General features: G+C 40.3%; 1 protein-coding gene across 1 annotated transcript; it reads right to left on the bottom strand.

The window, feature by feature from the left end:
* Positions 1–208: 208 nt before the first annotated feature.
* On the bottom strand, positions 209–8,734 carry LOC131251172 (large ribosomal subunit protein eL24-like). Its single transcript, XM_058251727.1, has 6 exons — positions 8,629–8,734; positions 6,245–6,295; positions 3,980–4,055; positions 3,793–3,894; positions 2,654–2,802; positions 209–589 (listed from the first exon to the last, which is right to left on the bottom strand). The coding sequence occupies exons 2-6, from the start codon at positions 6,253–6,255 to the stop codon at positions 439–441; spliced, it is 489 nt and encodes a 162-aa protein (XP_058107710.1). The 5' UTR covers positions 6,256–6,295; positions 8,629–8,734; the 3' UTR covers positions 209–438.
* Positions 8,735–12,784: the final 4,050 nt, after the last annotated feature.

Genomic DNA, 12,784 nt, shown 5'->3' with positions numbered 1-12,784 from the left:
ACCCCAGAAGATTATTTCCTCCCAATTTCTACTTAACATGCCACATAAGAGGAAAACAGTTTCCCTCCATATGGTTTGCAGTCCTAGGGGAAAGAGAATGCGAACACTTTGTTAAAGCTACCCAAACAGGTGAAATCATCTTATCAAAGCAAACTGGTTGCAGGCAAGCCAAGATACTCAGCTTGTCGCATATCAAAAGTTGAACAACAAAAGGAATTAACACTCTTTTTTTAAGTTTAAAAACAATATGAGAACAAAATAAAATTCTCCAAAGGTGGGAATTTGAAGAAGAAAAATAACAGCATAATGCCTGCCTCTCACGCATAAAAGTCTCTCAGACAATGGAAATGAACATAACCGAAGCCATATAATAATGGTGAAATGCCTAACCAAACAAAAAGATGCAGAGGCCCCAGCAAGAGCAAGGCCCACTCACATTCATCGCTTCCCGCCCCCACCGCCAATCTTCGGGCCTTTTGCTGCCTTGGCCATGCCACCCTTGGATTGGGTCTTCTGTGTCTTCACTGCCAACTCAGCTTTCTTTGCCTTCTTTTCATCTTTGGTCTTCTTTACCCTCTCCTTTACCTCACTGTGGAAAAAGATACCAGTCATATGGATTCCTATTTCCTAGTTAACTCATGAACAACACAAATAAAACCGACATGCTGAACTCGGAAATACAAAATTCAATTTCCGAGTCAATTTCAGTTTTGAATGCTGCAACCAATTAAAAAAGAGGAGGAAATGCTGCTCCCATTGCACCCTCTACAGCAGGGTTCTATGAAGTGCCATCCACACTGTACATGTCACTAGTGATAAGGACCAATGATCTGGTGGGTCATCACATGTATATGCAAAGATTTGTAGTATTCGACGATTCTGATTCGGGACTGATTTGCCCATTGGATGGGGACCGATCCTCACCTTTGGCCACATGTGGTCAGTCAGATGGCTACAACAGTCCAATCAACTTTTTTTTTTTTGGCGAAAGATAACAGTCCAATCACCTTTTTTTTTTGGAAAGATAACAGTCCAATCACCTTGCTCTGTGAAATATGGAACAACCAAACTAGTTTTGATCACTGCTCACTGCACAAGTGGCACATGAACTATAGAGTGGCAGTGGTTTTCGCATGATGGAACCCTATGACACCCACGCATCATAGCCACATCTCTACGAGAAGGAAATATGGTAATGGCAAAGATGGACTCTAATAAAGTTGTGGACCATTTTAGGGGACCCTGCAAAGTCCAGTACAAGCACATCACACAATAGGGTTACTTCCTGTGTATGTCAGGAGTCATTCATAGTTTGTAGATCACTCCTTAGGGCCTGTTTGGAACGTGAGATTAGGCGGTATCATTGTTGTCATGTGCAATCACATATGCCCATTTTTTTAGAAGGATTGCATATGCCTTCATGGCATATGGATCTAGGATAGTATGTGATAGCATACTATTTATGCGATAAGTATGCGATCGCATATGTTAGTATGTGATGGGCAATGACACACTCCATATGCGATTGCATATTGTTTTGTTAATTTTTATATAAATATAATATAAGTAATTAAATATATAACTTAATTTATAAATCATCTAATAGTCTCAAGCACTCAAACTACAATGAAATAGGTACAATAATCCAATCCAATACTTGTAGTAATAAGGCATAGTTTTTCCTAAATTTTTAGACTTTTTTTCAAAATTTTCCCATTATATATTTTTTTTTTCCAAAAAAAAAAAAGAAAAAGCCAGAGAAATATGCGATGGCATATGCGACAATATTGGGTGGTATGGAATTGCTTTTGGTCCAACATTAATTCCATCCAACATTTGGAAATGATGAGAAGGATTGGATTAATCCAAGTATCATATCATCCATCCCAGCAGAAGATGGCAGGATTTCTGGCAGATTTTGAAACCATTACATTTGTGGGCCTCATGTTGATGCATGTGTTTTATCCATGCCGTCCATCCATATGCGCCCTTTACATGTGACAATAGGCATATGCATATAGGTGACCGACATCAATTGTGACATCAAATGTGAAATTTAGTCCGTTGTTTATAATTCCATGGTCCACCAAACACAGGTTGCACTTAATACAGTGTCTTTTCCAAAGGAACAATTTATTCTCAAAAGTGAGATTGGATGGTCAAAATACCATGGTGTTTCTAGACATATAATCATTGTGCGATAATGGCATTAATTCCACCTAATGCAATTCCATACCATTTAATCCTGCATTCCAAACAGGCCCTTAGGATCTAAATCTAATATAACAAATCTACAGTGCTGCCACTTCTTTCCATCGTTCTCCTTTTTATGCTGTTTTTTTTCCTCTGGTAATCCAATAGTGGTCAATTTTCTCTCTTAATGAGGTATTGTAACCACTTGGGATGCATGTAAAATAAGGACCTTTTTGGAGATCCAGTGAACTACTCAAGATAGAAAATTTTGAGATGCTGCCATACAAATGTAGGCACCATCCAACCATCCTATTTTGGGCCAAGACACACAGCAGGGGCCACCTACTGAATGTCTAGGATCTTGCATGAAATCAAGATACGGATCAATTATCTAAAACATGCTTTTCGAGCAAAGTGGCATTTTGAAAACAATTAGAATTAGCAAAAAAGTGATCATTACCGGAGAGCTGCTTCTCTGGCTGCATCTCGAACTTCTGCCTTTTCTGTTCTCCTCTTCTGAATAACTTCAAGCGTGGCACCAACAATTGACCTAGAATATGGCTTCTTGGTGGTACGACGCCTCTTCCTCACAGTTTCAGCATGCATATCCTAAAGGCAAGAAATACAGAACCAACCCCAAAGAACCAGAGGGCTTCATCAAAAGAATGACTAATACATGAGAAGGCATTGAAGAATGAAGATACAAGTGGAATGTGAATAATATTTTGAAGCTTTATGCTCATTTTTAACGAATTAGCTCACAATATTGAACTTCTATCTGGTGTTTGGTGAAACACGAAGTAATAATATGACCAGTTAGTGATAAAGGCCACGCTTGGGTATGGGATCTTGCTAAATGGGGATTAAAGCTAATCCTGATTATGCCCTCCATGTAAGATTCTCTACCGCAGTCCGCTTAATTGTAATTAACAAAGATTTAGAAAAAACCCTGAATCACCACAAATTGCATGTGGCACTTTAGTGCAGATAATCCTATGTGGAGGGCGCAAGGCCCACTAAATTGGGCTGCTTAATCCCAATTATGCGGGGCCCCTGCCCAAATGAACCCTAAGTGTTTAAAATCTAGTCCGAGTCAAAAACTGGCCTTCCAATTTCAACATTTGGCTCGACTGTTTCACTAAAATATTGAAATTTTATATAAATTCAGGAAAGATAATCATCACCTAGACCAGATTTTTGGAAAACTGGGGTTGGAATGTGGTGCTCAGAGTATATCCACACAAAGTTGGCTTGGCTGTGTTTTGCAAAAAAAATTTAGGCCACGAGTATGGAGAACATCCGTCCAATGAAATAATTATTCCTATTGACGGAAAAATCCATCTTATGACCGTTACTTTCATGGCATTTGTTAAATAAAGAATGCAAATACTATGCTAAATGCACAGGTCAATTTTGAAAATTATGGTGAAAATGTGCAATTTCAAGAAGGGCAGTTTGTGTCGTAGCATGTAAGCTGCTTCGACAAATCATGCAGGAATATCCACTTTGAAGCATCAAGATGCTCCTGACCATTTACAGAACCCAAAGGATTCTGCTACTGCCCTTTTCCTACTTTTTTTTTTTTTTGAAGGAAATTACCTTCTTGTGCTGCTTCCTGTACATTGCAGTCCATGTAAGCTTGGATGGCTTCAGGCGGTTGTGGAAGTACCGCTTGCATTTTGAGTTGGAGAACAGGAACACCTATCAGAGATTCAGAATAACGTGTTTGGTATCAAGACAAATATAGAATAATAGGGTCACAAGATCTGTCTTTCAGGATGTTTACTTGGGAATCAGCTCGCACAAATCTGATACCCTTTCCAGGGTATATCTTCGCACCGCTAAAACGACAAAGCTCTGTCCTGAAAATTCCACAAGCTCAAATGAATATATAGGAACCATTGCCAATGGAAAGGAGGCCTCAAACCATTAAAAACAAAGAGGAAAGGAAGGAGGAAAAAAGAGGCTTGGAGTAAGGCCCCTTTAAGTTCAACTTAAATATACTATAAAAAAATAGGAACGGTGAATGCTGTTTTTATCAGAATCCACATGGTTAAAACAGCTTGGACAATGCTATATTTTGACATATTAATAAATGTAGACCATGTTAAAGTGCACACATCAGCAGAGGTTCACTACAATGCTATAAAAAGGAAAGACGAGTAAGGGGCCAAAAGGGCGTGCACTAAGGCCCACTTTAAGGTCAACTTGAATATACTTGCAAAATAGTAAATAGAACCAAAAAAAAAATGAAGGAATGGTGAACTTCCATTATACGGAAAGCTAGAAAGATTAATAATGAGGGGAGGAAAAATAGAAAGGAAGAGGTACGAAATTTTGGCTTGTCTAACCTGGAGTTTTGATGGGGACATCACGCGCACGCACGCCGCCCCCTACGCATGTACACACGAAGGAAGGCCCCACTGTCGATCTGGATCGATGACGATGTCCAGGGAGGGCCCCTATGTTAGAAGACAGTTTTTGTTCAAAACAATGGGCCCGATAATCAAGAAAAGCTCATCATAGGATCTCATGATCATGACCCGCTAGTCGGATTGATTTCATATTTTAGGTTTTGCTTATTGTTATTATTTAGAACATCGTGAACGCTTTAGATTTCTTTGTTTGGTTTTTATTTTAGTTTACTTCATCGCCAAGTAATAGGTTGCGCACATGGTGCGAGTTTTGGGGTATAGGGTTTTCCTATAAATAGGCACCCCTTGTAGTTCTTTTCATTCATTGAAGTTAATAAAAAATTCCTGCTTTATTTTTCTGCTCTCTTCGTGAGTTGTAGAAGAATTCAAAAGAGGGTGCGAAACCCTCCCTTTTCGAAGAGCTAACTACCGTGGTGCGAAGCCACATCGATCCCAATTCACCCATATCTTTCATCATCTTTTTTTCCATCTTCCCCCACCATCCATACTTCAAATTTGTCCTTTTGTTGCATCAGATTTCTTCATTACAGCGGGTTTCCAGATTTCAGCCCGCAGGCGAGCTAAAACTTCAGCGGAGCACCACACACAAATCGTACATCGGATCGAGCTGTGATTTGAGAGTTTTGGAGTCCATCCCTGGCTGACTAGGGCCAAGGTGGCCTTTTTCTGAATAGTGGGCCCCCACACACGTGCGGCCGGGATCACACGCACGTCCGTCTAGGCCATTGTTGCTGTTCACACGCGGGATCATCTTTTGGCTCAGGTTTTTATCCTCTCATAGTCGTTTTTCATGAATCCTAACCCTAGATTACATGATCCCTAATTGATTTGCCCCTTTTTATCACCTTAGGGTTTCTTCAATTGAAATTAGGGAATCCCTTTGATTAGAGACTGATTTTTATGCATGAGTAGTTGATTTTATTTTCCTTTCACATCGTTTGGTTTATAATTTTTATTGGTCCAATCCTAGCCAGTGTCGGCTTGGACCCGCATAGATTCCCCTTTTTAATTGAATGTTTGGATTTTCATGTGGGACGTGGAATTTGTGTGATTGTTTCTGAATTGGTAGGATCTAAGCCTGAAATCTTGCATATCATATTTAATTTTCCATGTCCTGCATCAAGTTTGCTTCAGGATAATCAAACCTGTAAGTACCAGTATCATGAGTTAAATTCATGGTTTTTAGACCCAGGGTCTCAGACCGACCCATTCAGTCTCAATTCGAGTCGTGCAGTGACTCAAGGGGATGACTGCTGGTATCAAACTGGATTGGGTAGGATGGAATCCGAGTCAAGACTTCGATGAGTTGTTGTTAAAACTGTGGTTAAATAACGGATGCCAATGGTTGGGCCTAGAATTGATTCAGTCTGATTTTTGAAAGTTCAGACAGGCCTACTCAATTTTTTTCTTTTTCTAGACCTAAGTCCAGCCCATTGCTGCCCTAACTCAAATGCAACTTTTTATTTTTTTTATAACATTCCAAGACAAATGCAACTTGTAACCAATCTTAAGTAAAATCATAAAGATTAACATAGACAAAGTAGATTCCATTGTTGTCTAACCTGCAGGTATGTGCTAGTTACAAATAGATAAAGAAAACAAGGGCTATCACATACTTGAGAACCATGGCTGACCGGCTGCTCAAACAAAATCTTCACTGTGTTAACCTAAAGAGAGAAAAGAGCAATCAAAATCAAGAAATGAGGTGGAATAAGGAAGCACTACAAATGACAGAACACGGATCAGCAAATAATACAAGTGATCCAACAAAGTCACAATGCTACAAGGCCCCAGTAGCTAAATTTAAAATAAGAAATGGTACCCTTACAGATTTACCAGGAACCCAAATCATACAACACAATCAACTGCATACACATAAATGTCCATCTTCTCTAATAGATAGGAGAGGCATTTATGCAACACAAGCCAGGTATCTTGTTATGCATCCTACAAACAAGTAAAGAGGGACATGAGGAACAGAAATCTACAGTTTATTGAGACTCCCAATCCCGTAAAATGTGCAACCAATGGTTTGTTGGTCGAGCTTCATTGATCGAAGCAGAGATTCTTGACAAAACCATATATGCAATTTCTAAATATACCATGACTCAGGGGCACACGTAACAACAGAGTCTGGGCCCATCTCCACTGCATATGTGCCCTTGCCTGAAAAAAATCATGCAGTCTGCTCATCCAGTGCAACATGCATTCACATAGAATGCCGACCAACAATTAGTTTCCTAAGCCTCTACTTTCCCATAAATATGTGGCCCACCCAACATTAGGACCAGCATGTTTTGTGGCACATAACAAATAGGAAGGGACCTGGCTGAGCACGAGTATGTTATAAGAGTACACCCTTAGCAATGCTTGAAATATATATACCACTCTTGGTTCAAAATATAATCTTGCATAACACAAACAAATGCCGGGTGCCTTCCTAACGGTAATTATATTATAAGTAGACCACATCCTTCCATGGTGGGGGTGTCAACAAATCAAGCCTAGGGTTTGTCTTGGACCTGCATTTTAACTGTTTGGTCAGAGCCTAGTCAAAATTTTATATTTGCTTCACCCTAGCCCAGCCCACTGACAGCCCTATCCCACGGAATATACGTTTTTCAGTTGTGACAAGTGGAGCCCATAGGTCAGTTATCAGACCATAGGACTGTTGAGTCATCCTGCGGATGAAGAATGCCCCAACATTGACCCAGATTGAAGATTCCAGTGAAGCGCTGGCGAACATTAGGACCTTTTGTGGACCTCTCACCCATCCAACTGTAGGCAACAAAAAGAAGGGTCTGGACTATCCTACAAAGAATATTTTTCCAGGCATAGTCCACCTGTGATGGGGCACAGCATATTGGCAGTTAGGACTACCGAACAATTGGCCCTACTGGTCAAAATTATATACACATGAATACCATAGTTCTAGAACTCGATGAGACTTCTAGCCGATTCACTAAGAAACTAACTGAGGAGTGAGACTCGTTGTGCTTCGCAAGACTCATCAAGTTGGAATGCCAGTTCAATTGATTCAGCAAGCCTCATCGGGTCTCAAAATCTCATGAAGTTGAGCTAACTCGGCCAAGTTTTAAGTTGGGTTACTGAGCTTTAGAGCTATAGCATTCATGGGTTTTTAATTCTGACATGAAGGGGCAGAGGTTTGATAATCCAGACCATTGGTCTGATTTGTCCTGTTACGGATGGACTATACCTCAAAAAAATATCATTGATGGGACAATCTGAACGTTTCTATTTGTTGCCTACAGATCAACGCAATTGGGAACGACTCAAACCGAATTACTCACTGAATTATTGGCTTCCTTTTTAATAAAAGATACATGTTGGAAATGGAATTCAAACACACAACCTAACAGTTGAACTGTGTGCACCATTAACAACTCGCCGAGAACTCTGTTTGCAAGAGATTGAGATGTTTGTTATACTCATATATTTATCACTTCACCCCTACCCTAAACATTTTTTTCTAATTTTTTTATAAATTATTGAGTCGAGTCTAATCGAGTCTTCAGATCGATCCGACCCGGTTGAATATCTAGTCGAGCTTTCAGGTTTTTGAACAATGGCGAATACCATCAAAGGATCCACATAACGCAAAACTAGAGATTCAACAGTCATGTGCGTTACAATACGATTAAAACAACGACCTGCAACTCGATCGTATGAAGAAGGACGCAACAACTAATAATATCAGTATTTCATCAATCCGATCTAAAATCCACAAAACCTGCAGGTAATCACCTTCCATCCATTGAAAATACAGTCGATGAGATCATTCGATCCAATTACAGCATTTGTAAAAGCACAACAACATGAAACAGAAAGAACTTGAAATTGTTGAAATCTTAAAAAGAAAAAGACAAAAGAAGAAAAGAAAATCATACATTGATCGGAAACGGAATAAGTGAACTTAGAATCAATAGATCTTGAGCGATTGGAAAACGATATTTACGAGGAGATCCGTAGAAAAACGTACCTACAAACCCTATCTATGAAGAAACGAGCCCAGGCCGCTTCAGAGAGAAGAGGAAATGGAACGGGAGACAAAACCCTTATTTAGGGTTTCCTTCCACGTGCGCGAGTAGCGTCGCACGTGCAAGTCAGGCCATTCATTAGGTGGGTCCCACGCCGCCGTGCTCCGGGGAAACGGATTGGCAGCTTCCCCTGACACCGGCCAATGGGTGGTGGTCGGTGCTCTGTGGGACCCACCATGATGTATGTGTTGCATCCATGCCGTCCATCTATTTTTACAAATCATTTTAAGGTAATAGACCAAAAATGAGGTATATCCCAATCTCAAGTGAACCACATTACAAGAAACAGTGTTGCAGGAGCATCGACCATTAAAACTATTTTAGGGCCATAAAAGTTTTGTATCAAGCTTATTTTTGTTTTTTCCTTTCATCTTAGCCTGCATGACCTAACCAACATATTGGATGTCAAATAAATGGTACAGTGCGTTTCAGGAGGATTTAAATATTAGATATCTAATCACTATTATTTTCATATGGTGTGATCCCCTGAGATTTATATCCCTGTCATTTTTGGAATCAATCCATAGGATGATCCGTAAAAATGGATGAACGGAGTGGATGAAACATATACATCTAGGGCTCACGGAGCACCGACTACCAGCCAAGGGCGGGTGGCAGGAGAGTAGCCTATCCGTTTAGCAAAGGTACGTGTCGTGCGAAGACGACCGCTGAGGCTTGAAAGGCGAGTCAGTAATTATTGGCTGTTGAGTTAGTCGTGCGAATTTCAACTCGACGAAGATCGAACTTGAGCTGACGATTAATATATATATATATATATATATATATATATATATATATATATATATATATATATATATATATATATATATATAAGTTTTAAGTTTAAACTTTAAATTAAAAAAAAAAAACCCTAAAGTCTCTACTTGACCACACGCTCCACCACTACCGTGGATTACTTCTTAGCTTGAAGAAATGAGTCTTCTCAATTTGTTAGAGCTTGAGGAAATCGAATATGCTTGCTGAGCTTTATTATATCCAGTACTTGGATTTACCAAATCGGTTCTTACAGATTTATATCCCTGTCATTTTTGGAATCAATCCATAGGATGATCCGTAAAAATGGATGAACGGAGTGGATGAAACATATACATCTAGGGCTCACGGAGCACCGACTACCAGCCAAGGGCGGGTGGCAGGGGAGTAGCCTATCCGTTTAGCAAAGGTACGTGTCGTGCGAAGACGACCGCTGACGCTCCTTGAGCTCGTGGATTGGCTAGTGGTCCCCACAATAATACATTTATTATATCCACACCGTTCATCCATTTTTAGAAATCATTATAGAGTATTATAAAAAAAAACGAAACATATCTAAAGATCAATTAGACTACACCACAAATAGCCGGAGAGATAATGATTTTCATTGTTAAATTTTCCTTATTGCCCAATATAATGCTTATTTTCCATCCAATTTACTTATAACCTTACAAAGACGTGGATGAAGAGAAAATAAATTTTATATTTATCCAAAACTCCTCTGAACACCAAAAGGGTTTCAATGGCAGACGTTCAATCTCTCATTGCTTTTTGCAGTGTGGTCCACTTGATCCTTATATATGTCTTATTTTTCTTTTCAAACCTTGCGACCAGCCTGAAAATATATAGACGGTTTGGATATAACACATACCTTATGATAGGACCCACGGAACTTGTTGATGTCAATACATCAGGTATGTAGCTGGTGTGTGGTACACCAGCCAATCCGCTTCCGGAGAGCAAAGAGTCGGGTCCGTTGCTCATGATGTCTTTGCTGTAAGACCCACCAGATCTAAGCTCCTAGTTGTAAACGTGTGCCTAGGATTTCATCTAGCAAAGCTGGCACATGGAGATCTAGAACCATCGTTGCTTTCTTGTTATTGAACGCTGATTAGTTGCGACCGCGGATATGGGATGAGATTCAAAAAACATATTTATTACCCAAAGGAAGGGATTGTTAAACCACCATCATTTGGATTTACTGAGAATAACACACGTGTTGTATCTAAGACGTGCATTTGTTTTGTAACCTTATTTTATGGCATGGGCCTAAAAATGAGGTAGATCCAAAACTTATATGGCCCCAAAGAAGTTTTCAACGGTAAGTATTCAATCCTCATTGCTTTCTATGGTGGGGTCCACTTGAGCTTTAGATTTACCTGACTTTTTGGCTTATGCTCTAAAATATCTTGAAAAATGGGTGGACAGTGTGGATATAGCCCACACATCATGGTGGGACCTACACAACTTGCTAACATTGAGTGAAATTAGCACGGACCCAATGCAATTCCATCTAATCTAATTCCAAGTTTTTTTATTCTTCCTTAACATAGAGTGGAATTGGCACAGGACCAGATGAATCCCATCCCAGCTGATCCCTTCTAATCCCACTGCCCAAACACGCCCTCGGGTAAACGGATTGGCTACTCCCCCTGACACACTATCCACTAGCTGATGATTGGTGCTCTGTGGACCCCACCATGATGTATGTGTTTCATCCATGCCGTCCATCTATTCTTATAGATCATTTTACAATATGAGACCAAAATTGAGGTATATCCTAATCTCAAATGGACCACATTACAGGAAACAGTGTTGAATGAGCGTCAACGATTTAAAACATTTTGGGGGCCATGGAAGTTTTGGATCAAGCTGATTTTTGTTTTTTCCCTTGATCTGGGCCTGTATGACCTAATCAACATATTTGATTTCAAATAAATAGTACAGTGAGCCTTAGGAGGATTTTAATGGTGGATATCTAATCACTATTGTTTTCATGTGGTGTGGTCCACCTGAGATTAATATCCCTCTAATTTTGGGGATAAACCCTAAAGGGATCATTAAAAATGGATGAACAGAATGGATGAAACACATACATCATGGTGGGCCCACAGAGCAGCGACCACCAGCAACGGGGCTCGTGGCGGGGGCGTAGCCAATCCGTTTCCGTGCGTGAGACCCTTACCGTCGGGCCCATCTCGATGTATGGCTGTGTATGCCGTTGTTTGCGAGCTTATTTCATGGCAAGGTTTAGTGCAAGGTCGTAAAATGAAGTGGATACAAATCTGAGGTGGACCACACCATTGGAAATGGTGGTCATTGAACACCCACCGTTAAAAATTACCAAGGTCCGCCCTATGGAACAGGAAACGGATTGGCTACTCCCCCTGCCACCAGCCCCGTGGCGGATGTTTGGTGCTCTGTGGGCTCCACCATGATGTATGTGTTTCATCCATTTGGTTTATATATCTTTACAGATCATTTTAGGACTCTATCCCAAAAATAAGAGGGATATAAATCTCAGGTGGACCACACCACATGAAAACAATACTAACTGGATATCCACCATTAAAATTCTCCTAAGGCTCACTGTACTGTTTATTTGACATCCAATACATTAATTAGGTCATAAAGACCCATATTAAGGGGAAATACAAAGAAAAGCTTGATTCAAAACTTTTAGGGCCCGTTTGGCCGGGAGGATTAGAAGGGATTGGATGGTATTGGAAGGGATTGGAAGTAAAATCCCGGGATTGGCCGGGCGTGCCAAACGGACTGGGTGATATGATCCTGGGATGTAGCAATCCCATGGATGTTAAGACAATCCACTGGCAACACCATCATTACCTTGGGTGATATGATCCTGGGATGTAGCAATCCCATGGATGTTAAGACAATCCACTGACAACACCATCGTTACCTTTAAATCGCATCCAATCCACCCTAATCCGTGTTCAAATTTGCATGGGACGTGTTTGGTTCAAGGGATTGGAAGGGATGGGAAGGTTTAATCCCGGGATTGGCCTGGCATGCCAAACAGACCTAATATAGCAATCCCATAGATCTTAAAACAATCCACTGACAACACCATCATTGCCTTGAAATCCATACTGTCCACCCTAATACCGTTCAATCCACCCGGCCAAACGGGCCCTTATGGCCTTCAAAAAGTTTTTAATGGTATACATTCATTCAACACTTTTTCCAGTAATGTGGTCCACTGGAGATTGGGATATACCTCAATTTTTGGTCTCATACCATAAAATTATCTATAAAAATAGATGGAAGACATGAATGAAACGCATACATCATGGTGGGGCCCAT

This window comes from Magnolia sinica, chromosome 7 (genome assembly GCF_029962835.1).
Source record: "Magnolia sinica isolate HGM2019 chromosome 7, MsV1, whole genome shotgun sequence".
NCBI lineage: Eukaryota > Viridiplantae > Streptophyta > Magnoliopsida > Magnoliales > Magnoliaceae > Magnolia > Magnolia sinica.
This window is presented reverse-complemented; position numbering and strand designations above follow the sequence as displayed.